The sequence below is a fragment of the Vicugna pacos genome, chromosome 9, assembly GCF_048564905.1.
Source record: "Vicugna pacos chromosome 9, VicPac4, whole genome shotgun sequence".
Classification (NCBI taxonomy): domain Eukaryota; kingdom Metazoa; phylum Chordata; class Mammalia; order Artiodactyla; family Camelidae; genus Vicugna; species Vicugna pacos.
In genome coordinates this window covers 27,239,799-27,265,665 of record NC_132995.1, presented here as the reverse complement: position 1 = coordinate 27,265,665, position 25,867 = coordinate 27,239,799, and the positions used below count along the sequence as shown (strand labels likewise).

General features: G+C 52.7%; 1 protein-coding gene across 2 annotated transcripts in view; it reads left to right on the top strand.

Moving 5' to 3' along the window:
- Positions 1-25,867, top strand: part of ZNF423 (zinc finger protein 423) — a 330,579-nt gene that overhangs the window by 13,316 nt on the left and 291,396 nt on the right. Inside the window, exon 1 of one of the 2 annotated variants that reach the window (XM_072967320.1) lies at positions 4,651-4,973. The exons of the other annotated variant lie outside the window; for it this stretch is intronic. Within the exon in view, the coding sequence (XP_072823421.1) occupies positions 4,934-4,973 (40 nt within the window). The 5' untranslated portion in view covers positions 4,651-4,933. Of the gene's footprint in view, positions 1-4,650; positions 4,974-25,867 lie in introns of those variants that run through there. 2 annotated transcript variants of the gene reach the window in all.

The following is a 25,867-nucleotide window of genomic DNA, read 5'->3' as shown; positions in this document are numbered from 1 at the left end:
TCCCTGACTCATTCCTCCTTCTTCAGGCTCTCAGCCAGACCGCCATTGTGACCCTCTGTTTTTTGGCCTCATTTACATTATATTTTTCTTTCTCAAGATTGTTCAAAAAGGTCATTAAAGAATTATTTAGGTGGACATTTATTAAAAGTCAGCCTCCCCACTAGAGAACAAGCCCTAGCAGGGAGGGACTGTGGTCTTTCTCGTGCATGGTCTTACCCTCAGTTTGGGCACACAGTAGGCACACAATGAATAAATGAACAAATAAGCAAATAAAGGAATGAACTTATTTCCTGGGGTGAAACTGGGAGGTAATCGTCCCTCCCCCAAATGACTGTTTCTTACAGGCTGATGAAAATTTTCCCAGTGGAGAGTGAGACTCTTAAGTTATTAAAATGGTAAGCGAAGATCACAAATTCCAGGTTGTGTATATGCATGTGTCATTTAAAGTAAGTGTGTGTGTGTGAGTGTGTGTATAGGGGAGAAAGGAGGTCATTTGGTCACTTACTGCAAAGCACCTCTTGAACAACTCTGGAGACTTTTCAGGGCCACTAGTTTAGAAGTCACCAAAGGAATCCTATCTTCTTTTACTTTATTGTCCTACCTTGGTTTTGTCACCCATAGCCCCTCCTGCATTTACCAGCCTGTTCTGGACAAAGCCTGCCTCTTTTTGAAACTCAAAGAGTAAACTCACTTGCTGTGTGTCTGGGGATATATTATTAGGAGCAATCAGAACTGGGTGGGGAAAGGCAGCACCTGGGGTGAGAGGTGCCTTGTACCCCTGTGAAGTGACTCAGAAGGAAGATGCCTGTATATGTGAGCAAGGTCTTATTTGTTTTCAAAAACATTAACTTGTAATTTCTCTTGCTTTTAGGTTGATGGGTCCTCATAGTTTACAAAGGGTTTTCCCAGCCTCTCCTCCGGATAGGGCAGGAGCAGCAGCCCACTTTGCAGATGAGGAAGAAGAGACCACAGGGGACCTTCCTCATGGGGGGAGGGGCCCAGACTCCTGTGTCCCCTGCAGGAAGTAAGTAGATGGGGTATAAAGCACCACCTGAAAATGACCTTTTTATGGTCCCAGGTCACCAGGTTGGTGAGAAGCAAAGCCCAGGGGCAGGAGGCAGCTACTCTTGCCCTCACCCAATGCCCCTTGAGACCCTTTCAGTAGAAGCTACCAGATTTTTGCTGCTCTGGAATTTTCTTTAAAACAGCATATTTCTGGAAGGAGTTAAACATGAAACAAGCGTCTGAGAAAGCGGGCCTCGGCCTCGGCAGCGCTCCCTTCACTCCCTGACTGCCGCTGAGCTGGGAGACAGCAGCCAGGGCTTTCCGGGGAGGGGTGAGCGTCGGGACGCAAACATGGGTGACTGTGACGCGCAGGAAGGGCTCCCAAAACTTTGTACGCTCCTCCAGGACCTCTAGCCCTTATGAATTGGTCCCCTTGTGGATAGGCTGTCGCCGGCCCCCCATCCTGTTACCCCCACCTCTGGCCCGGGTGCCTTGCGCAGTTCCCAAGGGTGGAAAAAAGGTTAGCGCGGCGGGTCTCCAATCGGGTCTCCAACCGGCCCTCCCCGCCCGGCGACCCTTTCTTTCCTCCAGCAACTGCATCCCCACCGCGCTCCTTTTGTCCACCTTCTCTCTCTCCCGGCTCCTGGCTGGGCACGGTCTGCAGTCTCCAGCCTCCCAGAGAGCCTGGGAGGGAGAGCCAGGGGCTGTTCTCCGCCCCCTCCCCCTAGAAAAGGCAGCCCGCGGCGGGGGCACCCTGGAGCCGAGGCCAATTGCCCCCCTCCCCCAGCGTGTGCCATCTGCCGCCTGTCAGCCTCTCTCCGCGGGCCGCGATCCCAGGCGCCGGCGGGGGTGGGGGAGCTGCTGATTCGGCCCCTCCTTCCTGGCTTCTTCCCAGGCGCCTTGCGGCCTCTGCCCTCGCTTTGGCCCTTGGCATCCCCTCTCTTCCTAACCCCGGCCATCCCCGAGTTGCTGGAGGCGGCTCCCATATCCCTCTGGGGAGGCCGAGATATTGGACACTCTCGGATGCAGGACCTGGGGAGGGTGGTGACCCAGGGGGTGGCAGCGCTAACGTGGGGAGGGAGCGGCCCTCAGGAATTGAGTGTCAGGAGACGTCTCTGTCCTGGCCCGTCTGGGGATACCCTCTGTCTCGCCGTGTGGGGGTGTATGCCTTGGCGACGTCGCGTTTCGCTGGTTGCCTGACTCTACCTCGGAGACCGCCTTGAGAGCGCGAGCTTGGTCTCCCCCGACCCTGCCTCAAGGCCTATCCCCGCTCCCTAGCCGTGGGGGTGCGGGGGTGGCATCTACCTCAGCTACTAGCCCAGCACGGGGTCGGAGCCCGTAGTGCCAGAGAGGCGAGCAGGGCCTAGTGGGACCGCGAAGCTAGCCGAGCGGGACGCGGGCCGGGCTGGCGGCCGGGCTGGGGAACCGCGGGGCGCAGGCGCCCTGCTTGGGGCGGGCGCCGCTGCCCGGCCGGCACCGGCGCGGCCCTTGGCGGGCAGTGGGTTTTTCCGTGAAAGGTTGCCCCGGGTAACTCGTCTCCGAGGGGACACAGCCCTCCCCTCTCCAAGTGGCAACTTATCGATCCGCGAGATTGATAACCCCCAGCGCCGCGCCGCGCCGCGCACCCGCTTCGCTCTCCGAGCTCTGGGGTTAGCCGGCCCAAGGTGGCGCCACTCGCCCGGGGATGGGCGGGGGCGAGGGCGGAGGGCGGAGGGGGACGATGTCGGGTCCTTTTATTCACCCTGAACCTGGCCTTCTGCAGCTGGTGGGGGAAGGAGAGGCTTCAAAGCAACGGTTTAGGGGAGCCGCCTGGGAAAGCCTTCTCCTAAGTCTGAGCCCTTTCCGAGTCGGCTTCGAGACCCAAACCGCAACTAGTGCAAGAGATGCAGGGACCTGAGACGCCCCCTGGTGGCTGGGGCAAAACTTTGTGTCAAGTAGGAACTGGTGTATTTCCTTTATCAATCGTGGGGGGAGGCGGTGCTACTGCAATGTTTTGGGGTTAAAGTGTTCCTTTTACCGTCTTAACTAAGAAGTGCGCAACTAGACGCGGGAACCCTACAAATTCAGGTGTTGGGGGTGAACAGATAAAGCCCAGTGGTGGAAAAGTTTGTGGATGTGGGGCAGGAATGGTCTTCAAACACCGATGGGTGGGCAAAATCCAAGAGGGAAAAGCAAGGTTCAGGGATTATTCAAGTGCGTGAAGCATAATTTGCGGAGGTGGCAGTGCCAGGGCAATTCATCCCAGTTTGCACCCCCCCCCAATTCCCTCACTTTTTGCAGTTTGTGATGCAAATGTATCTTGGCGAACCTGACAGTACGCGTAGGCCCCGTGTCTGTTCTCCCGCTCCCGGTGACGCCGGCGCGGGAATCGGGGCCCCGCGTGCCGGTGCGGTGCCCGCGCCCGCACCCTGCCTGCCGCTGCCGCCGCCGCCGCCACCGCGGTCCGGGTTTTGCGGGCGGCCGGAGCTGTATTTCCAGCGCTGTCCATCGCTCGGTGCTGTTGGCCCTCTCTCCGTCTGATCCGAGCCGGAGCAGTGCGGGGCGCCCCACGGGATCAGAGCGCTCCCCCGCCGGGACTCCGCTCCTCACATCCTCCTGCTGGGACCCGGCTACATTTCCAGCCAAGCCTGGCTTTATTATGTGTCTCTGCAGTGCAGCCCCAGCAGCCGGATCGGGAGGAGGAGAGCCAGCGACCACAAAGAAGACAGGAGCGCAAGGGAGGCTGGCGGGCGGGCCGGCGCCGGCTGGAGCGCGGAGGAGCCGGGGCGCAGCCGCCGCCGCCGCTGCCCGGGAGGACGGGAGCCCGGCCGCCGCCTGCTCGTCCTCCTCCTCCGCCGCCGCGGCCGCCACCTCCCCCTTCTCCGAGCCCCTGGCCCATGGAGGCAGCTAGCGGGGCCGGCGAATTGGCACCGGCCTGGGGATCGGCTGCGCACCGCGCGCTGAGCACCGCAGCCCGAGGGCAGGCAGCGGCGGCCCGGCGCACGGGCTGAGCGATGCCCGGGGCACGGGCGCGCCTGCCCGCCGCCGCCTGAGCGCCCCCGCACGCCCCTTCCTCCTTCGGGGGGCCGGCGCCGGACCGAGCCGAGAGCCAGAGAAGGGGGCGTGAGCCAGGGCCCCCGAGCTGCGGCTTCCAGGAGGCTGCGGCCGTTTCGAGCCCCCCAAGTAGGCTGAGTTGAGGGATCCCCCACCCCATCCATCATAATCTCAAAATCAGGGGTTTGGGCATTTTTTAACCATTAATATTTATTATTATTTTTTGTGCGGCAGGGGATAATTTGAACGCTTTTTTTCCCCGGGGGGTACTGAGCTTCCGCGCTCCAGACCGCCTCCCGGTCTCCTCCCCCCCCGAGACCCCCTCGACTCCAGCCCCGTCCCCCCTCCTCAGATGGGTTCATTGTGAGCTCCGCACCGGGCTGCGTGGCCGGACGCCTGCAAACTTTGCACAAAAATCCGGCAAGGGGCGGAGGAGGAGAAGGAGGAGGAGGGTGAGGGTGGCGGTGGGGTGGGGGAGGGAGGGAGGGGGCCGCAGGGGCCGGGGGCCGGCGGGGGGTGGGGAGGAGGAGGGGGGCGGCTTTTTTTTTTTTTTTTTGCATAACTCGGCTCGGCCGAGTGGCCTCCGGACTCCCCGCGCCGCTGGGACCGCCGCTGGGACCGAGAGCCCCCGGCTGCCGCATTGCAACAGGCAGGGCCCCGGCGCGCCCCCCGGGCCTCCCCCCGCCCCGGAGCGTCCTCGGCCGGCCCGGGCCGCCCCCCCAAGGGAGGCCGCCCCGGACCTGCGATCCGCTCCCCACAGCTGCCGACCCGGCTGCAAAAAAAAAAGTTTCCGAGAGGCAGGCGGAGGAGAAGGGGGAGAAGGGCAGCTCGGAGCGGCGGGGGGCGGCGGGGGGAGCCGGCCGCGGAGGGCGACGGAGCGCCGGGAGCCCCGGACATGTCCAGGCGGAAGCAGGCGAAGCCGCGCTCGGTGAAAGGTGAGCGAGCGAGGCCCGGCGGAGGCGCGAGCGAGCGAAGAGGGAGGGAGCGAGGGAGGAGGGACCGGCGAGCGGGCGGGCGGCCGGGGACCCGAGCGAGCGAGCGAGCGGAGAGGAGGAGGAGGAGGAGGAGGCGGCGGCGGCGGAGGAGGCGGAGGCGGAGGAGGAGGAAGAGGAGGGGGAGGAGGAAGCCGCGAGAGGGAGGCGGAGGCGGAGGCGGTGGAGGGGGCACAGCGCGGACACCCTACCCGACCGGACCCTCTCCGGGCCCAGCGCCGCTGCCCGCGGGGGCCCCGGGCCTGGGGGCGCCGCTGAGGGGCCCTTGCTGCTCCCTCCGTGAGGGCCCCCGGGCTCGCGTGGCCAATCAAGGGGTGCGGGCCCGACTTGGCGGGGATTGCGAATCTCGGCGGCGGCGGGCGGGCGGCAGGAGGAAGGAAGAGGCGGTGAGAACGGGCGCCCAAGAGGCCCGCAGCTCGGAGGCAGCTCTCGCTGGGCCCCGGGCCTTGCCGCCTTTCCTCTGTCCACGCCTTGTCGGCCCGGGACTCCGAGGGCGGCGGGCGCTGCTTGAGCGCGCCCCGGGCCCCTGCCCTGGCCTCCGGGCGCCCCCTCCCCGCCCCCTGCCCAGGCCGCTCTCCCGGCACGGGCCCCCGCACTTCCTGCCTCCTCCACCGAGGCCAACCGGGCCGGGAGCCACTGCCAGGAGTTCATTGTCTGCGCAGCGCTGGCGGGACGCGGGTCCCCAGGGGAGCGCAGCGGCCGCCGTGCGTGCCCCTCGGCCGAGGGCGCCCGGGACCCGACCCCGGGCACCCACATCCTCGACACTCCGTTTGGCTTCCTGTATCGGGTCCCCGGATTGCACAAGTTTATGAGGACGGACACACACACACATACACACATACATACACCCCTCTTCGTGTCTGCCTCAATTTCTATTTCTACCGAGAGCCCCTGGCAAGCAGAGGCCCGGGGGAGAAGCCGTGTGAGGGCAACTGAGCAACTCCCTGCCTTTCTTTCCCCACCCGCTGGACTGTCCAGGCCTTGCTGCTTTGTCCTGATTCCAGCCCCTTGAGGGTGGGTGCCCGGCCTCCTGCCCGCGCTGGGAGATGATAGAAGAGGGACAGGATGAGAGAAGATACATCTCTGGAGCCAAAAGTCCCGGGGCCCTTGTCCTCTCCCAATTCTCTTGATGACCTCTGGCCCGAGCCCAGTTCTGCTCTGAAAAGTTCATTTCCTGCAGGCCTGCGCGGGAAGGCGCAGGGCCCCCTGCTCCCTTCCTGCCAGCCTTGCTTCTGGCTGGAAAGGCTAGGACTGAATGTGGCAAGTAGGGTCGTGAGACACCCCCCATTGCTCTCCTTCCAAAGTCCCAGGAGATCGCTGGGCACCCGGCTCATAAGAGATTCTTCCTGTCATCTTAGAAACCGACCAACTCAGTCCAGACCCAGCCTCCTGGATGCTCCCTTTCCTCTTTTTCCTAGAGAGAAGTTGGTCTTGTTTCCCTCACCCTGGCACGCATCCCAATACGGGATAGTTTGGCGGGATCCACAGAATCAGCAGGTCTAGAGGGTATTCTGGTTGAGGGACAAGGAAACCAGAAGAGAGATCTCAAGAAGGGGGCAGGAAAACGATAGATGTTTGTCCTTTTGCTGAATAGAAGGGTTCTTGGCTTGAAGTAACATTTGATTTCTTTTCTCTTTCCCTGGCTCACTGATCACTCCTTCAAGAGCCACTTAAGGTGGCCCAGAAGAAAATGTACAATTGAAGTCTTTGGTTGGAAAAGCAGTTTTATCTAAGTTGGGCAGTTGATTTTGAGTTAAATCTATGCAGAAAAGATTTTTCATAGAGGAAGATACAGAACTTACCTACCTCTAACCTGAATCCATGCCTCCATACTTCCTTCATTTAGAAGGCGAGACACAGAAAGCAAAGGTAGAACACTTTGCCGGGAATAGATGGGTGGGTGTTTCAGAGTCGCTGGAACCTAATTCTACAACCACTCTGTGTATCTCTGAGAAAGACTCAAGAATTGGTCTTCAGCGTTTCATGAAATGAGCCTGGACGTGAATTTTAATGAATGTCTCTCTCTAAATGTGTATGTGTGTATGTATAGCAGACAATTCAAGCTAATCGATGGGGGAAAGACGGGAGAGTAGAAATAAGACCAGTGAAGGCATTTTGAGAAGTGTTGTAAATATCAACCACTCAGCGCCTTTTTGCCTTTAGAGTCTGAGATCCTCTGTTTCTTCCTGCAGTTCTTTGCATTTTCCAAAAGCAGCTACAACTCTTGTCTCTCACCATTTTGCTATTTACTGGGGTGAACAGGGTGGAGATGTGGCCACTTATCAAACGAGGAATTAAGGGAGAAGATCATTTGAATAGATAAGAGTTACAGAGGGTGATGGATTTATTGCTTTTCAAGAATTGCCTCCACCCTCCCCAACCCCCCTTTCTCAAGCAATATTCAAAAGTGTGTGCTCAAGTGTGGACAGCTCAGCACCAGGTGTTTAAAATGACAAGGTCTTCACCTTTAAAGATGCTTCTTAAGGAACAGTGGTGCCTTTTAAAATTTATTTTATTTTATTTTGCCTCCACCGCTGTGCATCAGGGCTAACGGGGAGGCATTGTGGACTTCCCCAGCCTGCGCATTCCGCTGTGAAAGTCGCTTGACTGTAGAGTGTGTAATTGATCTCGGAATGTGAAAGCCCATAGCAGGAAGGAAAGACAGAAATATAACAATTTCTAATAGATGCTCAGAAAGTGTGATTTGAAAGCACGGGATTGCTGCTTTGAAAATCAAACAGGCCTTGGTGCAGGGGGAGTCTCACTTTCCACTCATGGACACAACCTCCCTTCTGGAGTGGGGTCACTTGTCCCCTCGGGATGTTTGTCCTTCTTTGGAAAACTCAGCTCCCAGGGAGGACACCCAGCAAACAGGCATGGGAGCTGGGGCAGTAGGGCAGGGGAGAGAAGAGCCTCTTTGGTTTTCAAAAGCCTTGTGATTAAAAAAACACACACACACCAAAAAACCACGAATGATACAAAAGTCACATTTTCTCACCGATATCCCCCCTCCCGACACCACTCTCTCCCTTTCTGTTTCCTGGTGGTGTGGTGAGACTGTTGTGAGATGATTTTGTTCCCTTTGATAATTTTGGCCTCATTCTCCGGGGCTCTTCCCATCAGAGCTCTCTGATGTTATTTTGGCTGATCATATCAAGTGGTTTGTTAACCTGTCTCCTTTTACCCACACTGCCTCCTCAGATCCATGAAATAGCCTGTCCATTTATATGGAAAATTAGTACATCTTTTTTCCAGCCTCAGCTTAAAACTTTTGAATAATTGGTAATAGTGTTGATTTTCTCCATCTAGCAACTGCCTGTTAATTACAGTTCTTAATATTAATTAGCGCTCAGGCTCTGTCCACGCACCCCTCAACCCCAAGATCCAAAACTACACCCAGTGACTTCTCTGTGCTCCCCTCCCAACGCCCATCTTCCTCTCTTGCCAGCCCGTACCTCCTCCAAAGTCCATCTTATAAATTTGGTGGTCTAGGGACTTGGGAACAGTGTAGTTCGCCACTGCTTGTGTTTCCATGGAAATAATTGAGATGTAATAAATAGAGGCATTCTGAGGTTACAGGTTTCTTGATTCAGCCGAGACCACATACAAGTGTAAATTGTCGAGATTTGTTTGGCTAAATGTACATGATCTTGTAGGAAGGGCAAAACAAATCCATTATAGATTCTTTAGCTTTCTGTGTGGATTGGGGCAGCTGACACTTAATGCTAATATTTAATTCTCCCCCCACCCCCGCCATTGAAGTCACCAACTCCCAGCTTTGGAAGGGCCTGTCTCACTCTAGAAAACATCCTTTATGTCTAGTAATGATGGCTTAGAATCTGCCACCTGTTTCCTTGCAAAAACTTGATAAACAATGAGATAAGATGGCTATCTGTCTTGGGCAGGAGGACCCTGCTAAACATTTAACCATAAGGCGTGGAGTGTGCCTTAATGACAAAAGGTGCAAAATGCTGATGACTGTACAGCCATGAAGCACTGGGTAGAACCAGCCAGCCTTGGCGCTGTGGTGGCCTGCTACAGAGCGTTAACAGAGGAGGAGGAGGGGGAGGAGGTGGAGGAGGAGGGAGAAGCAGGGGAGGGGGAAATAGCATCTGATACAGCCTTCCTAGCTGGAAACTAAGGCTGCGGGTCTGGTTCATTCTAACAGAAAGTTGCAATAATTGCTATATCGGTAGCCAACTCTTAAGCTGGTGGCTGTGGAATTCTTCCCTTGATGTAGGATTTAATAGTCTGGCAATTAGATGCATTGATTTCTCTTAACTGTTCATTTGGATGTGTAAACGGAAGAAACCTGCCACTGAGGCTGATGGTGCAGATGTGCTGCCTGGCTCTTGGAAAAAGGCTGATTTAGATGATAGTGGTAGGAGAATGGATTCTTCAAGGCAGTGTTGGGGCCAGTTCCCTCTTCTTTTAAAATTTCTGCCCATTTTGCAGGAAAATGAACAGCAGCTGTTGTTCAGATACTGTTCAAAAATAAACAACGGTACCCAGTTATGTCTGAAAAGTGAGAACATCCTTTTCTGCTGCAGATGCCTATGGAGTGACATTTCTCTCTTTGAGTGACTGGACTGACTTGCATATTTTTGGCAGATGGTCTGTTAGGTACCAGAGGGGAAAGCCACAAAACACCTTGGCTCTGAGTTCCAGAGGGGCCTCCTGCTGGAAGTCAAGTGAGTTGCCTTTCCCCCTCCTAGGGGCCTGGAGTCACCTAGACCACAGTGGTTCTGTCAAGTCCTAAAGAGGTGTGGGGACATGGTATCTTCAACCCCTTGGCAGCTGGTGGGCTCTGCGACTTCAGTGGCTTGCAGAGTGGGTAGATAATGAGCTCTTGCAAATGTTAGCACCTCTTAACTCCCTACTCCTGGACCTGCAGGTTTCTGTAAGCGTCACTAACTTCTGACATGCAGGCATCTAAAACCATCTAAAAGCAGAGGAGGGCTAGCTTTCCTGAAGGCCCTATCTTTCTTTTTTTCTTATTCTTTCTTTTCTTTTTTACCGAGGTGTATGGGTGGGTTTAGTTAACTCTTTGTTTGGCTGAGGTTAAGCTGGACTTACCTTTCCTGGACCTTGTCCATGGTACACTAGTGTTTGCAAAGAATATTCTCTTCATGTCTTGAAAATGTTTGCAGTAGATATCAGGGTTCCTTATCTTATCTGCAGGTCCAGGGTAATTACAACAGAATACCTTGAAAACTGTTAGTGGGCTCCCCGTTGCTGTGCGTAGCCGGGGAAAACCTTGCTGCACCTTGGTGAATTTGACAATTTCTGCAAATTCCTGTCAGCTTGCAAGGGCATTTTGTTTATAAGCATGTTAGTTGGTAATCAGAGTAGTTTGCACCCAACATGGGCTAATTAAGCCTGGATTGGTTATATCCCAACTGAAGTTTTTGGCGCTGTCAGCTCCCCCCTGACTGTGGGAGATGTAGGGTGGAGTGGAGTGGGGGAGATACTGATGGAAACTTTTGATTCATTGCTTACCTGCTAGGATCGGTGGCAGCCAACGATTGGGGTTGTACACCCAGTAAATAAAAATACTTTACCTTTTTAAAGGAGCGCCAATTAGCTGATTGCTCCGTGTGGCTGTCTTTAAGGAGAGTGCTGTTTGCCCTATCTTCTTGTACAAAGGTTTGATTTTTAATGTCTTGTGAAAAGGATTCTCTTTGTCTTGATTGATGTCAGGAATAAAAGCATGATGGTAATATCCCTTTGAAAGCTATTGTATTGTCAGCCCTGGCTGACAGCGGGAGGGCCTCCCAGCGTTATAGATTAGTGCTGTGAAAACACTGACATTTTCTTTGTTACGTTGCTGTTGTTCTACTTGCAAAGTCAATTACACAATGTCGGAGCTCAGTTACCGAGTTGACTTTGGAAGGAGCTATGTCTTTTCATTCTCTTCTTCAAGATACGATTTTCCTTTGCTACTGTTGTTGTTGTTTTATTTTCTTTCTCTTTCTTTTTTGACCTGCTTCCCTCCGGTGACCACCCTCCCTGCCCCGCTAAGAGTCGGAACGTGTTAGCTAGGCAAACACACTCTGGTTTCCATTGTGACAAGTCAAATTCAAAGATTGCCACATCATTATCTCTGAATTCTTCTGCTCATTCACATTTCAGTGGCTTCTTATTGACGTAGTGACTACAGCAGCCAAGATACATAAGAAAACCCATCAAGTGAGATTATGGTGTTGATAATCTGTTATCAAGTGGGTTGCTCTGGATTTGGGCTCCTTAAGGTTGGCAAATTCCGGGTTTTCTTTCTTTTTCTCCTGTAGACACTGACCCAGGCTGAACCAGGTTCCTGGGTTGATGGGATCCCCAGCAAATAGTTCTTTGCCGCAGAAGATTTATAAGCAAGCAGTTCGATCTCAGAGGCCGGGGCTGGTGAGTTTGGATTTAGAATCCTGGATGCCATCACGGCAGGGGTAGAAGGGTCTCGTAAGAGAATCTTGTAACCTATCCTTCTCCTGTGGCTCTCCAAGGCGCCTTTCCTGGGTGTCCTTGAACTCAGGAGTGATTTTTATTCTCATCTATGTGTGTGACATCCTGCTGCTGAAAGGGAGGCAAGCTTGAAATGTCCAAAACTGAAAACGATCAAAGTGGATGTTTTCATATACACTTCTCCCACCCCGATCCCTGCCTTCTCCAGAAAGAGAAAACCCGAAATTCCTTAGTTCACTGAACCTGGCTTCCAAAGAGGACAGAACTGGGGCAAGGAGACGGCTGCCACCGACTCCAGATGACAGGGACCCATCAGGAATCTCTGGCCGAGGACACTAATTGTGGGCCCCCAAAGTTATTATTATGAGCCGCCAGACAAGAGCTTGTGTTCGCCAGCAATTTGTCAGGACTAATTTTGTTTTTCTCCAATAATTGAAAATTAATGTCTTGAAGTGAAAGCAGATGTTCATGTCATCTTCTGAATTGGGATATAAAATGGGGCTCTGTAGATGGGCTCACTAATTTAACAGCAATTTCCCTCTCGCAGCTAATGGGGGTGTTGGGGCTGACGTCACCTGAGGCCGGGGTCGGGGGATGAGATGAGCACGGGAGAGCCAGCATTAGCTGCACCAGATCTGGTGGCGGGAGTGTTCCTTTCTGAGGGAGAGTATGTAAACAGAAATATTTCCTGGGGCTTTGAAACTTGGAGAATTCATTGTTTTGAATACTCATTCACCCAAGAGGTATTTATTGAGATAATTCAAGGCATTACCGGGAAGGAGAGCCTTAGTTTGGGGAGACAGTGGATTCCTGCAGGTTAGAGGATGATGGGCTGTGGGCTCATCACCTTTATCTGGAGTAATGTTGGTTGAAGGTGCAGCTTCGGGGCCCAGATCCTAGAGCTGCTCGCCCTGCTGGTCTGAGGAGGGGCTCAGAACTCTTCATTTCTCTCCCTTTAATAAAATTGAGGTAAGACAGACATACGTAAAATTTACCATCTTAGCTGTTTGTAAGTGTCCTGTCCAGTGGCATTAAGTACGTTCACATTGTTGTGCAACCATCATCACTGTCAACTTTCATTTTTAGCCAACGCCCAGGTGGTGGTCCAGGGTTTGGGGTTGGGGGCTCTTCACTCATCACCCTCCAAGGAGACTGTTCAGCCCAAGGCCTCCCTTTTCCAAGGAGAAATGAGAGACAGAGGCTCTGAAGATAAAGTGGCTCTGGGAGCTGGTGGTGCTTTTCCTTGGTCTAGCTCGAGAGGGGAGACTGACGTGCCCAAGGCTGGGCAGGACAGGAGATGAGGAGCTGTGGGCAGGGGGCAGGGCCGGAGGGGTGCTCAGGAGCCGTTGAGTGATCTGGTGACCGCTCTCAGGATTAGAACATTTGTTCTCTCTCCTTTGGGGACACCATTCCTCTGGAGACTGAGACTGGCAGATCTGAGGTTGCCCCATGGCCCCCACACCTGCCTGCTAGGACCCAGGCAGCCTGTCTGACTTGCCCAGCCCTGCACACTTCAGGCCCGTCTGTCTGTGATGGGGAAGGGAAGGGAAGCTGCTCTGGAAGGGCCCCTTAGTTCCCTTGATTTCTACCTCTGGCCCGTGTGGCTCTGGTACTGCCGACACTTTATACCCTTTTCCTCCTTGGTGGTGCCAGGTACATTTTTCCTCCCCTGGTCTTTTTCTGTAATTGAAATTTGCCCTTTCGTTACCTGGGCATGAATTATTTTTTGCAGCGTTGTCATTCCCTGTCCTGCTGTGAGGTTTATCTCTTCTGTTGATCCTAATTAAATAAAACATACTGTTCACCTAACTCCTGTTGCACTGAATTTTACCTGCCTGAGGCAGAGTAATGGCCATCTGGGCTTGGTTAGGGAGCAGGGCATGGCTAGATAAGGGAGCTGGGATGGTAGTGGCTACCACATCTGGGCTGGGTATACCCCCTTGGCCTGGGGGCTGCAGGACCTTGTAACCACCAGCAACATGTGGCCTATTTCTGGTTCCTGAACGTGAGATACTGCTTTGTCCCTAGCCCCCTGGGACTGCAGGCCTGAACTTGGGGAGAGGAGAGACAATCACCAGCTCCAGAGAGCCCCCAGGGAGAGGGTGAGGGAGGAGAGCGGTCTCCCAGGGCGCTGGATGGAAAGATGGGGCAGGCTCCAGTCACTTGGGGTGGAGGCTGCAGAGTGCGCTGGGTTCTCTGGGGAGCCACGAGCAGAGCACATGCTCTCAGTGCCCAGGACAGCTCTGCAGATGTCCTGTCCCCTCAGGGAGAGAGGGACCAGCCAGACATACACGTTGGGAAGATTCAGACCTTTACTATTTTTGCCTTTGAACTTCTCAGAATCCTGAAAATCCCAGGTTGAAGAGGAACCTTGGAGGTCACTGTCTTTAGACTTCTTTGCGGGTGTTTGTGGCATCCTTAGTCTCAGCCAGCCTGGACTCACACACCTTCAGTCTCAGGGAGCTCACTTGGCACATCTCTGCATTTTTAGCTTGAATTTCACATGCTCCTCTTTCCATTAAAATGCAGTCTGCCTCCTGTAATGTAGGTGTGTTGGTCCTGGGGCTGTCTCTTGGGGCCGCAGGGAGTAACTCAAGTCTCCATTCCCCAGAACAGCCCCGTTGAGAGTTGGCAAAGCTGGCCTTGCTCAACTTGCCCAGGGGAAGGACTTCTTCGTTTGGGACACGGTCAGCCCAGTGGGCTTCCAAGGCTCCACGCTCATTCGCATGTGACCTTGACTTGGGCTTCTGGGTCCTTGTGTTTAAAAAGGATTTGTTAGATAAATGAGTAACTGTGTAAACTGTTGAGGGAAGAAATGAATGGGTGGACAAGTGAATAAGTGAATGGTGAACAAATGACTGCTTAATGAGTAGATGAGTGAGTGAATGAATGAGTGGGTGAACTGGTAGGGAGCAGAGATCATCTGCTTTAAAGGTGACTGGGGCTCACGGCTGGCATCTTGGGTGGTCTCTCCCATCCCCTCAGCTGGCCCCTATTCTGTTCAGGAGGTGGGAGATGTTCCCCCTGGCGGACTGGGAGCCCTCGTGCCCCTGGGGTTATGGTGCTTTGTGCCATTTCCCCTTTGTCCTCAGCCCAGAGGGAGGTGGGGCTGTGTGTAACACTCTCTTCTATGAGGTTGTAGCTACTGTTTTAAAAATTTTTTAAATTGTTTTTAAAAAATTTATCCATTTTTTAATTGAGGTATAGTCAGTTGACAGTGTCGTGTCTAATTTCTGGTGTATGGCATAATGTTTCGGTCAGACATATTCATACATATGTTCCTTTTTATATTCATTTTCATTATAGGTTATTATAAGGTATTGAATATAGTTCCCACTGCTATACAGTATAAACTTGTTTATCTATTGTATATATAGTGATAGTATCTGCAGATCTTGAGCTCCCAGTTTATCCCTTCCCACCCCCTCCCCCCACGGGTAACCATGAGTTCTCTATGTCTGTAAGTCTTTTTCTGTTTTGTAAGTAAGTTCATTTATGTCTTTTTAAAAATGTAATTTAATTTAACTTTTTAGCTTAAATATCTTTTTTTTTGTATTGAATTACAGTCAATTACAATGCATCAATCTCTGGTTTACAGCACAATGTCCCAGTCATGCACGTACATACATATATTCATTTTCATTTTTTCCATTAAAGATTATTACAAGATATTGAACATAGTTCCCTGTGCTATGCAAAAGAAACTTTTTTAAAAAATCTATTTTTATATATAGTGGCTGACATTTGTAAATCTCAAACTCCCAAACTTATCCCCTCCCACCCCCTTTCCTCCCTCGGTAACCATAAGATTGTTTACTAAGTCTGCGCGTCTGTTCCTGTTTTGTAGATGAGTTCATAGTGTCCTTTTTTTTCTTTTAAGATTCCACATCTGAGTGATATCATATGGTATTTTTCTTTCTCCTTCTGGCTTACTTCACTTAGAATGACAGTCACTAGGTCCATCCATGTCGCTGCAAATGGCATTATTTTATTTTTTATGGCTGAGTAGTATTCCATCGTATAAATATACCACACCTTCTTTATCCAGTCATCTATTGATAGACATTTAGGTTGGTTCCATGTCTTGGCTATTGTATATAGTGATGCCATGAACATTGGGGTGCATGTATCTTTTTGCATTAGAATTCTCTCCGGATATATACCCAGAAGTGGGATTGCTGGATCATATGGTGAGTCTATTTTTAATTTTTTGAGGAATCTCCATACTGTTTTCCATAATGGCTGCACCAAACTACATTCCCACCAACAGTGTAGGATGGTTCCCTTTTCTCCATACCCTCTCCAGCATTTATCATTTGTGGACTTTTTAATGATGGCCATTCTGACTGGTGTGAGGTGACACCTCATTGTAATTTTGATTTGCATTTCTCTGATAATTTTTTCGTATGTCCACTGATCATTTGTATGTCTTCATTGGAGAAATGCTTGTTTAGGTCTCCTGCCTATTTTTGGATTGTGTTTTTTGTTTGTTTGTTGTTAAGTTGTATGAGCTGTTTATATATTCTGGAAATTAAGCCTTTGTCAGTCACATCATTTGCAAATATTTTCTCCCACTCCATAGGTTGTCATTTTGTTTTGCTATGGTTTCCTCATTCATGTCTTTTTTCCTCATGCATGTCTTTTTTTTCAGATTCCACATATAAGTGATATCATATGGTATTTTTCTTTCTCTTTCTCGCTTACTTCACTTAGAATGACAATCTCTAGGTCCATTCATGTTGCAGCAAATGGCATTATTTTATTCTTTTATATATATATATATATGTGTATATATATATATATACATACCACAGCTTCTTTATCCAATCACCTGTTGATGGACATTTAGGTTGTTTCTATGTTTTGGCTATTGTAAATAGTGTGTAGCTACTGTTTATGGAAGGCTTTATGCCAAGGGTTGTGCTAGATTGTAAAATGTTTTTAAACAATAAAAGCAATATGAGACTTTTGTACTAACTTTAAATAATTTAAATTGAATAAACTCTCCCTTCTCTGCTTCCTGCCACAATCCTATATTTGACCCAGCTTGGTGCTGGCCAGGACTCTGCTGTCTAGCCTCCATTAAGTGGCCTTTGGACCTTCTGCATTTTTTAGGGGCCATTTGCCCCTGAATAGTATCAGGAGGGAAAGATGGGTTGGGAGAATCATGCAGGAAAGAGAAAATAGGATCGTTTGCAGGGGAACCTGCCAGTAAAATAAAGCTCAGCATAAAAAAGAAAGACCCGCCTACTCGCTTAAAATTGATTTATTTCTCTCGTAGGGGAGGGTTGTGGTTTGGAGGAGGCATGTGCTGTGATCTTGGGCAGCTCCCTCTGTGGGCCTTTGTTTTCCTGTCTATAAAATGGGATGGAACTGGTTGGCTTGGCTGTCGATCTTAGTTGGTGTAGGATTTCAATTCCTGGAACATTAGAGCGGGAAAACACTGGATGCTTTAGCTTTAACATAATACAGGCTAGAAAGATATTGTTAGGCCTTTTCAAAGTACGTTTTAAGTGATGGGTCCATAGAGTGAGAATTCTGAAGTCTAGGGAGTCCTCCAGTTCGAGCCTCCTTTGCTTCTCTGACCCTTTGGAGGGTTGAGGGGGAACATCAGACAAGAGCAGGCATGACTGTGCTGCCAGTACCTTTTCAGGTGCCTGAGAGTCCAGCCTGATGTGTCCCTGGCTTTTTTGCCTCCAGGGCCTTTGCCAAGCCTCCTTGGAGCAGGCTCCCCAGTACTCCTCTAATCCAAGGGCATTGTGGGCGGGGAAGGTTCGAGTCCCACACATGCCCATCCAGAGCCACCAGCTTGGCCAGCCCAATCCCAGGGAGGATGTGGAGGGATGGTCATGACCAAACACTCACCTGTGCCAGGCCCCGCCTTCAGCTCTTCCCACCTGTTCTCACAACAGCTCTCTGATTTATTTCACGGTTACACAAACCAAGGCCCAGAAGGACCTTGCCCACAGTCACGTGGCTGGAGGGAGCAGAAGCGGGATTAGCCAGGCCCTGTCCATCTCCGGAGCCTGGAGTCAGTAACGTTACCTTTACTTATAACTGCCCATGGGGCCTGAAAAGACAGCAGAGAAACTCGTGCTTTCTCCAGGGGCTGGAGAAGTCCTCGGACTCTGGGCTAGGAGAGAGGGCCGTGAGTGAAGGCAGGAGTGCTGTCCTGTTCCCCACCCATCCGTGTACTCCTTTTGGGCTGTCCATATCCACGTCTTTCAAAAAAATGATTTACACATCTTAAAAAATAATTTAATCCCCTCCTTCCCCAGAGATGAGCACTGTTATCCACAGTTATCTTTCCTCCCACACCTCTTCTGTGGTAGATTTACACAAAAACATATGTATATACACCAATGCATACATAATTTTAAACCAAGATGCTATCGTATTCTGCTTGACTACACTTTCTCTTAATTGCTGTTTTCACGAGGCAGTGAGTTTCCAATCTTGGTTGCACATAAATGTCATCTTAGGCACTTAAAGAGAGAGCATTACCTGGGCCCCACCATAGACCAGATAAATAATCCAGACTCTTGAGGTTGGGGCCCCAGGTCAGTTTAGTTTAGTTTAGTTTAGTTTTGTTTGAAAGCTTTCAGGTTACATCAAGTGTGCAGCCAGGGTTAAGAACTATTGGTCTAGGAGACACCATCATGTTAGTATTATAGACAACTCCCCTTCAACAGCTGTAACTCCATCGAATGGGTATACCAGCATTTATTTACTGTCCTCTCTTGAGGGATGTTTAGTTCTTCACTGTTATAAACAAGGATGCAAGGAACATCCTTGCTTCTAAATCTTTGTGTTTCTTAGGCTAGATTCCCAGAAGTGGAATTGTTAGGTCAAAGGGTAGTCACTTGAAAAATCTGAAGGATATTTGCAAATTGCCCTCCACAAAGGATGTACCAATTTACCCTTCAATAATAGTGTGAATGCGTGTTTCTCCTAACCCTTGCCCACATATGATGTGTCCCATTTTTTCTTTTCTTGTCCTTCTCCTCCTCTTTCTTTTTCCCCTTTTTCCTTTTTGCCAATCTGGCAGGCAAGAAATAGTTCATTGTTTTAATTTGTACTTCCCTGATTTCTAGTGAGGTTGACCATTTTTCTTATCATTATAAAACATTTTAATTTCTTCTTTAAGAAGGGGAACTGCACTGAACTCTCTGAATGTGGAACTTGGGGATTTGGACATTTCTTTCCCTCAACTAGTCTTTAGTCATAGATCTTCTTCCATCTGTCCATCCATCCATCTACTCATCCATGCATCATCCATCCATCCGTCCTCCATCATCTCTCCATCCCTCTGTCATTCATCCATCCTCTTCTCTTTGCCCATCACTTCCCTTTCCTTCCTTTTCTTCCATCCATCCATCCATCCATCCGAGTCCTGAGTATCATACCCAGGTGAGTATCTTAGCCTGAGCTCCAAGGAGGATGCAGAGATGAACCAAATGGAGGCCATACCCTTAGGGAGCCCACAGTCTGGAGAGGATGTACAGCCCTAACCACAGGACCAGACAGGGCAGCCCAAGCCCAGGAGGTGCAGGTTGAGGGCTGACAGAAGTTGGAGGGGCTCCTTTTGATAGGGGGAATCAGGCATGGCCTGGAAGAAGGGGTAGTGTTTGATCTGGGCCCAGAAGGACAGAATCACAGCACCCAGAGCAGCTAACATTTGACGAGCACCCCTGTGTGCAGGCCCTGGGCTGTGTACTTTCTAGGCAGTATTTCAGTTCGTCTCGACACTCACTCCTGACTGCTGAGGCGGAGGCCTTAGGCTTTCTTTTTCACAAGCAGTAATGGATCTTAGAGAACCGTTAGCCGAACTCCTTCTCATGTGACTGGTCAGACTTTCCAGAGAGGGCAAGTCGGATGTCCAAGGTCACACGATGATCTTGTGGCAGAATTGTGCCTGGGGGCAAGGCAAGGAGGAGAGGAGGAGAAGGGGTGGATCTTGCTGCTGCCACTGACCTAGGCCAGGATCTGCCTTGGGAACAAGTTGGACCTCTCAAGCCATGGGTGGTGTGGGGGGATCCTGAGCAGGTAGACCTGAACTCCCACGTCTTATCCCACCTACTTCCTCGCCATGTAAATCGTGAGCCTTAGCCTCATTTTCTATGAAATGGGGGCTCCACTCCCAGGAAAGCTGTGAGAAAGAGCTTTGTAAAACTGAAATGCCACCCGGGATGGGGGTAGGACTCACACTCTGAAGCTGCCTCACTTTCCATTCTCTCCCTCTCTCACCTATACGTTTGCACTCAGAATGCAACACCAGAGAAAATTCTTGGGTAAAACCTAACTTTAACCTGTTGCCCGCTGGGGCCACCCTACCCTCTTGGTGGTTTCGGGTTATGAGTGAGGTTTCTGCATGCCTCATTCTCCCCACCTGGTCCAGGACAGCTGTCTTTCTAAAGGGGTGCACTGGCCAGGCACAGGGAAGGGGACTATGTGGGAGGGTGTATGCCCCAGAAAGGGTGTGCATGTGTGTGTCTGTGTACATGAGTCCGTGTGTGCCTGTGGGTGTGTGCATGTGTGTGTGAGTCTGTGCATATGTGTACTAGCTGGAGTTCAGCTGTGTGTCCATGTATGATGCGTGTGTGGGTGTGTGAGTGCCAGCCTCCAGGAGGGGAAGAGACTCGTCATTGGTTTCATGGTTCAGACTATGAGTACAGGGGTAGAGACCACACATGGGGGGTAGACTTTGTTCATGAATTTACCTTACACCCATTCATTGAGATGCTTTTGGAGCACCTACTATGTGCCAAACACCATGCTAGACTTGACCCCACTAAAACAAAGAGACAAGTCCTTTCTCCTTGATAAGATTCTGTTTACATCTGTAAAGCCATGGTTGTGAGGGTGAAAAATGAGTTGGTATTGGTGTTTCCCGAAATGTATTCCAGGGCTTCACTGATGTTCCACCAAAAGAATAAAATATTTCCTGTGGCCAAACCCATTTGACAACCACTGTGTTAAACAAAGTTAAAAGTTCTTTTTTTTTTTTTTTTAACTCTCTGGGCTTCTCAGAGCCTTTAACATGCTACTGTGGGGCTTGCTCAGAGATGTTAATAGTTTCTGATTTCCAACGTTCTTGATCACTTGTCAGGGAGTCCTACTACCTGGGTACAGTGCGGGTTTCTAGTCTTTAGAGGTCTACTGTAATGACTGGCTTACTCGTTCATTTATTTATTCAGCCCACGTATGCTTATTGAGCACCTACTATGTGCCAGCCGCTCTTCAAGTTTATCCTAGTTGGGGGTGAGAGCCCATCTACAAGTATGTGAGTCAGTAACGTAATTGCTGGGAAACAAAGCAGGTCCTGGGACAGGCTGGGAGTGGTGGAAAAGGCTGTCCAGACAGGGCCATCTGTGACATCTGAGAGGTGACACTTGAGCCCAGGGTGATGGGGGTGGTCATGAGGGGAGTTTCTGGCCGGAAGCCTTTGCAACTGGTGCTTTGGTGGGGCTGGGGGATGTGGGAGGTGGAGGTACTTCTCTGGGCCTCTGCCTCCTCAACTGGGAGGATACACCACTGGCTCAGCCCTTTGGTTTCTGTGTAACAGTCCAGGCCCCAGAAAGAGGCTTCTCCTGGTGGTGAGTCAGTTTAATGCGGCATTTTCTGAGCAAGGACGGCTTCTGACTCCCAGTCTTGCCCTAGGGGACTCAGTGGCGCTCCTCCCCAACCATGAAGCCCTATCGCCACGGAGGTCTCGGGGAGGGGGCCCTCCCTGGGCAGGCCAGCTCCGAGCACCACCCAGCAGAGCCCCTGCCTGTCCTAGTCACTGCCGGGTCCCCAGTGCCTGGCACTGGACCCACATTCCCACCCCTGTCTGACAGATGGGAAAATGAGGCCAGGAGGCTCCCACAGCCCGTTCCCTCAGAGGCCCAGCCCAGAATCCAACCTTTCTCCAAGCCAGGGCTGTGACCCGAGGCCGGTGGGGTGGGGAAAGCACAGATTTCCAGGACGGGAGGTGGGATTTCGGGCCCTCAGGGACCCTCCTGGGGTTTGTCTGTAGAGTTGCCCGGTGTGGTTTGGGTCCTGGGAGATGAGAGAAGGGGAATGGAGAAGTGGTGGGGAAGGGCTAGGAGATCTGGGGTTGGGGAGGGGGCGGGAGAAGAGATGGGGAAGGGGCCCACGGGAGGGGCCTCGGGACACGTCCTGCCCAGCAAGCCTGGCCAGTCGGCGGGGCGCTTGGGAACGCGGCCCCTCCCCGGGCCCTCGTCTGCCCGCCCCGCGGGGCGGCCCCGGGACCCCTTTGAGGCGGCCGTCCTGGGAACGCGTCGGGCCGCCCCCCGCCCGGGAGGGCTCCATGGCTGCGGCGCAATAACTCAGGCCCAGGTTTGGGCACAAAGCGGCCGCGGCGGGGGGCTGGCTGGGAAGGCGCGGGCTGCGGCGCTCGCTCGCGCTACCCGGGTGGGGCCGGGGCTTGTTCTGCACCGCGGGCCGCCCCCGCCCGCCCGCCCCTCGGAGTCTGGGGCTGGCGGGGCCCAGCTGTCGCCCCCAGGACTCCTGAGTCCCCGGGCCCAGGGCCGGGGGCGGGGCGGCCAGGCGGCGGCGGCGGCGTCGTCTAGCCCCCAGCTGGGTGCCGGCCGGTGGGTGGGCTGCGGCCCCCGCTGGCCAGATGTGCGCCTGGGGGGAGCCCGCCGCGACCTGGAGAGCGGATTGGCCCGCAGCTTTGGGGCGGGGCGGGGGGAGGGCATTTGACCACCGCAGGGGCCATCCCAGAGTGTACAATAATAAAGAATAAATGCCCTCGATTGCTTCTGAGCACTTCACGTTTAAGCTTCGCAACAACCCTCTGAGGTAGATTCTATGATTATCCCCGTTTCACAGAGGAGGAAACTGAGGCCCACGGTGGCAAAACAAATCGCTCGTCTCACAGCTGGGACTAGACAGGATTTGAACCAGGCACTCTAGCCCCAGAGCCGTACTCTGCCCATGCACAGCTCCCAAGTGTGCAAGTATGGGGATTATGGGAGTGCAATTCTGAGTATGCTTGCATATGTTCAAGAAATTACAGACAAAAGATTTGCAAACAGATCTAGTGATTCTGCGTTTGCCACTTAAAACTCACTCATTCAATCCCTGGATGGATACTTCCTGACTTCATTCATTCCCTGGATGCATATTTCTGACTCTGTGCTAGGTCTTATTGCTGGATGCACAGTGATGAGTGAATAGGACTGGGTCCCTGTCTTCAGTAAGCTTGCAGTTTAGTTGGGGGCGGGGTAGTAAGAATGACAATAGTGAACAGTTACATCAATATGCAGTTGGGGTGACCTGATGGTCCATTCTGGGGAGTCCCCCAGGACTGTAGGCCTTGAGGTTGAATGACTCCAGAGGTTTGCAGAACCTCCGGCGTGGCATGGTTCCAGAGATTCTCATGGACATCTCCAAGTACCCAGGTAGTAGGTTGGAGGTGTCCCTCCTCATTTGCCAGACGAGAAGCGCTGATCCAGAGAAGCCCACAGCCTTGCCTGGCTCCCACTGCACCTACATAGCACAGTTGGTGTCCAGTTGTTAGTCAGGCTGCTCATTTCCAAAGTCCCCGTATCCCATGGATAGGGGCCCTGACCCCTAGGCCCTGGCTCCCGTGGTTGGAAGTGGAGGGAATCCCAATGCTTTGTCGGTACCCAAGTCTCTGAGCTGTCCCCATCTCTCTGACCTCCAGTTAGGCCAGTGAGAAGACAGCTGCCTCCATGCGTCTGCTCCATCCACAATTCAGTGTGAATTGGGTATCTGAATGGGCTTTATTCTGAATTTTTTGTCTCCATTGCCTACAAATATCCTTTGCTCAGGCTGCTCTGGGAGCTTAAGGCCTGTTGTAGATTCCAGATCTGAGCCTGGGGTAAGGCTGGGCCTGTTCTCAGCCCTTTCTGTGCATTTGGTCTTGCCTTATTTTTGTTAGGAGAGTTTCAAGTCTGCTCCACTCTGTGGACACTGGTTTGGCTCGGGCCACAGGGATGGCAGGAGGGGTTAATATTTATTGAGGTTTGGTGAGTGCTGAGTGCTTTATTCATATTTTCTCATGAATCCCCTCAACAGCCTTCTGAGTCTGGCACCATTACATTTGCCATCCTGCAGGTGAGGAGCGTTGAGGGTCAGCCTGAGGTCCAATGTTACATGTCACAATCAGGCTGCCTGACACCGTGATGCCTGCCCAAGTAACTCCCAGAGCCACCGTCTGTGCTCCTGGTGGACGAGTGGCCTCCCCTCCCTCAGGGGCCAGGCTGGGAGACAGACCCATAAACAGTTATGAACTCTGAGGCTGGTAACACCATGTTCCCCCTGAGGACCCAGCTGGTGGCCAAGTTCACACTCCCCAACTTGCCTCCCCCTTCCTGCCTGCCTGGGCCTACTCCTCAAGTTCAGTTGGGGTAGAAGCAGCATGGACAGATTAGGGTAGGAGGATAAGGCCAGGTCTTTGGGACATTTTGGGTAGCTGGTGGACAGGGCTGTACCTGCTTCCTGGTTTTTTAGGAACTCCACTCCCAGCCAGGCCAGCCTGTCTCTTCTGCTATAGGTGGGAGGTGCTTACTTGCCCCATTTAGGGTGGGGAATCCTCCCTTCTGTTGTCTCCCCCTTACCCCTAAGCCCCAGGAGTCCAGCTGGCTCAGCCCAGGAATCTTGGATATGGTGGTTGGGGGTGGGTGGCCTTGCTAAGGGAACTCAAAGATTTAAAGAGCCCTGTCCTGTGGGCCTCTCTCTGTTTCCACTCAAACTGTCCCCTGGGCCCAGGAAATGGCCTGTGAGCCTGCATCTTCTCCCCCACCAAATATCTTCCCTGGAGTTTGGGTTTGAACCGAGGGTGCATGCCCCTCCAGGGCTGGGTTTCCAGGCAGCCCTTCAGCTGACGCCCATCTTGGCCAAGAGGCCCAGGAGGAGCAGCTCTTCCCCTCCCTCCTTAAGTCCCTCTCCCTGGGCACCGACCCTCTGCATTCTCTGCCCTCCACCCCCTCCTGTGCAGGCTTCCTGGAACCCAAGGACCCTGGAGGTTTCTGGACCATATCGAGTTGCCTGGGTGGTTGTTTCTTTTTTTTTTTTTTTGGCCCCTGCAGGGTGGAGGAGCTGGGAGAGAAGCCCATGATTGGGCCAGGGCCAGCCAGGGGTGGAGGCTGACTGGAGCCCGTGTCTCCCTGGGTGGAGCTGTGCCCCCCCCAGCCCCTACCTCTCTGTGGCTTCCCCTCTTAGCTGGGACCAGCCCTGTTCGGCATTTCCTGCCTCCCTCCCTTTCATTTTGCACCAGGCTCCCCAAGGACGCCCCTGGGTGGGATGTGGGGCCCACTCTAACCGTTCTCCCTGGTGACTGGGGCCTGACTTGACCTGGCACTGCCACAGTCCTGCTGAGTCCGGGCCCAGGATAGGGTCAACTAGATTGCTTCTCCCTGCTCTCCCCAGGCCGCTCCTCCTGGTTGGTCCGCTGGGTTTAGCTGGGCCCACCTCCAGGTCTGAGCCAGGGGGCCGGAGCTGACTGAGTGCTCCTCACAGACCCCTTGGCTGGGGACTGGTGGGGGGTGGGGCTCTGGAAGAGGCTGAGGGGCTGGGGGAAAATGGAGCCCTCAAGGCCGTGGGGTGGGAGAAATGGAAGGACTAACCCTCTTGGGGCAGGAGCCAGAGCTAAGACCCCTTACAGTTAATTCTGAGGTGCTTCTGAGAACCCCAAGTCCTTGGTAGTTTTGCCGTACCCCCCCCCCAGCCAAGAACCACTGCACACATGGTTTTGCTTTTCCAGGCATCCTCCCCTGGTCCCCTCCCTCTGGGTGCCTTCTGAGCTCCTCGGGCCCCTCCCCCAGTCCTCCTGGGCCCCCTCCTTCCTCCTTGACCCACTTTAGTCCCCTGTTGCTGGGGGAGGGGAGTGCACAGCCGGCGGCTCTGATCCTGGCTGCCTCCCCCAGCATCCCTTGGGGCGGGCTCTGGATGGAGCCAGCAGGCTGAGCCGGCCCGGCCCCAGGGACTGGCACACGACGTGCTCCGAGTGGCAGCCTCCCTGCCCCCTCCATGGACAGACAGTTCTGGACAGCTGCCCTTGCCGAGGCCCCTGGGAGGCCCTGCCAAGGCCAGGCTCCGGTTTCCCCCAGCCCCAGGGAGCTGCTGCTCCAGCGGTCCCTCCTACCACTGCCTTCTTGCCGAGCCCACTTCCCAGAGGGGCTGTGAGGCAGGGCCCACACCCATTCTTCTAAGTCTCTATTGGAGAGACAGGAGCTGGGGTCAGGTTCCAAGTCTGCTGTTGATCTGTGTGACTTGGGGGAATCGACCAACCCTCTCTGGGCCTTAGCTGTGGAAAGAAGGACTTGGACCAGATAGTTAAACTTTACTGAGCATCTACTATATTCTGAGGACTCAGCTAAGCATTTTACATTTATGATCTTCATTGTATT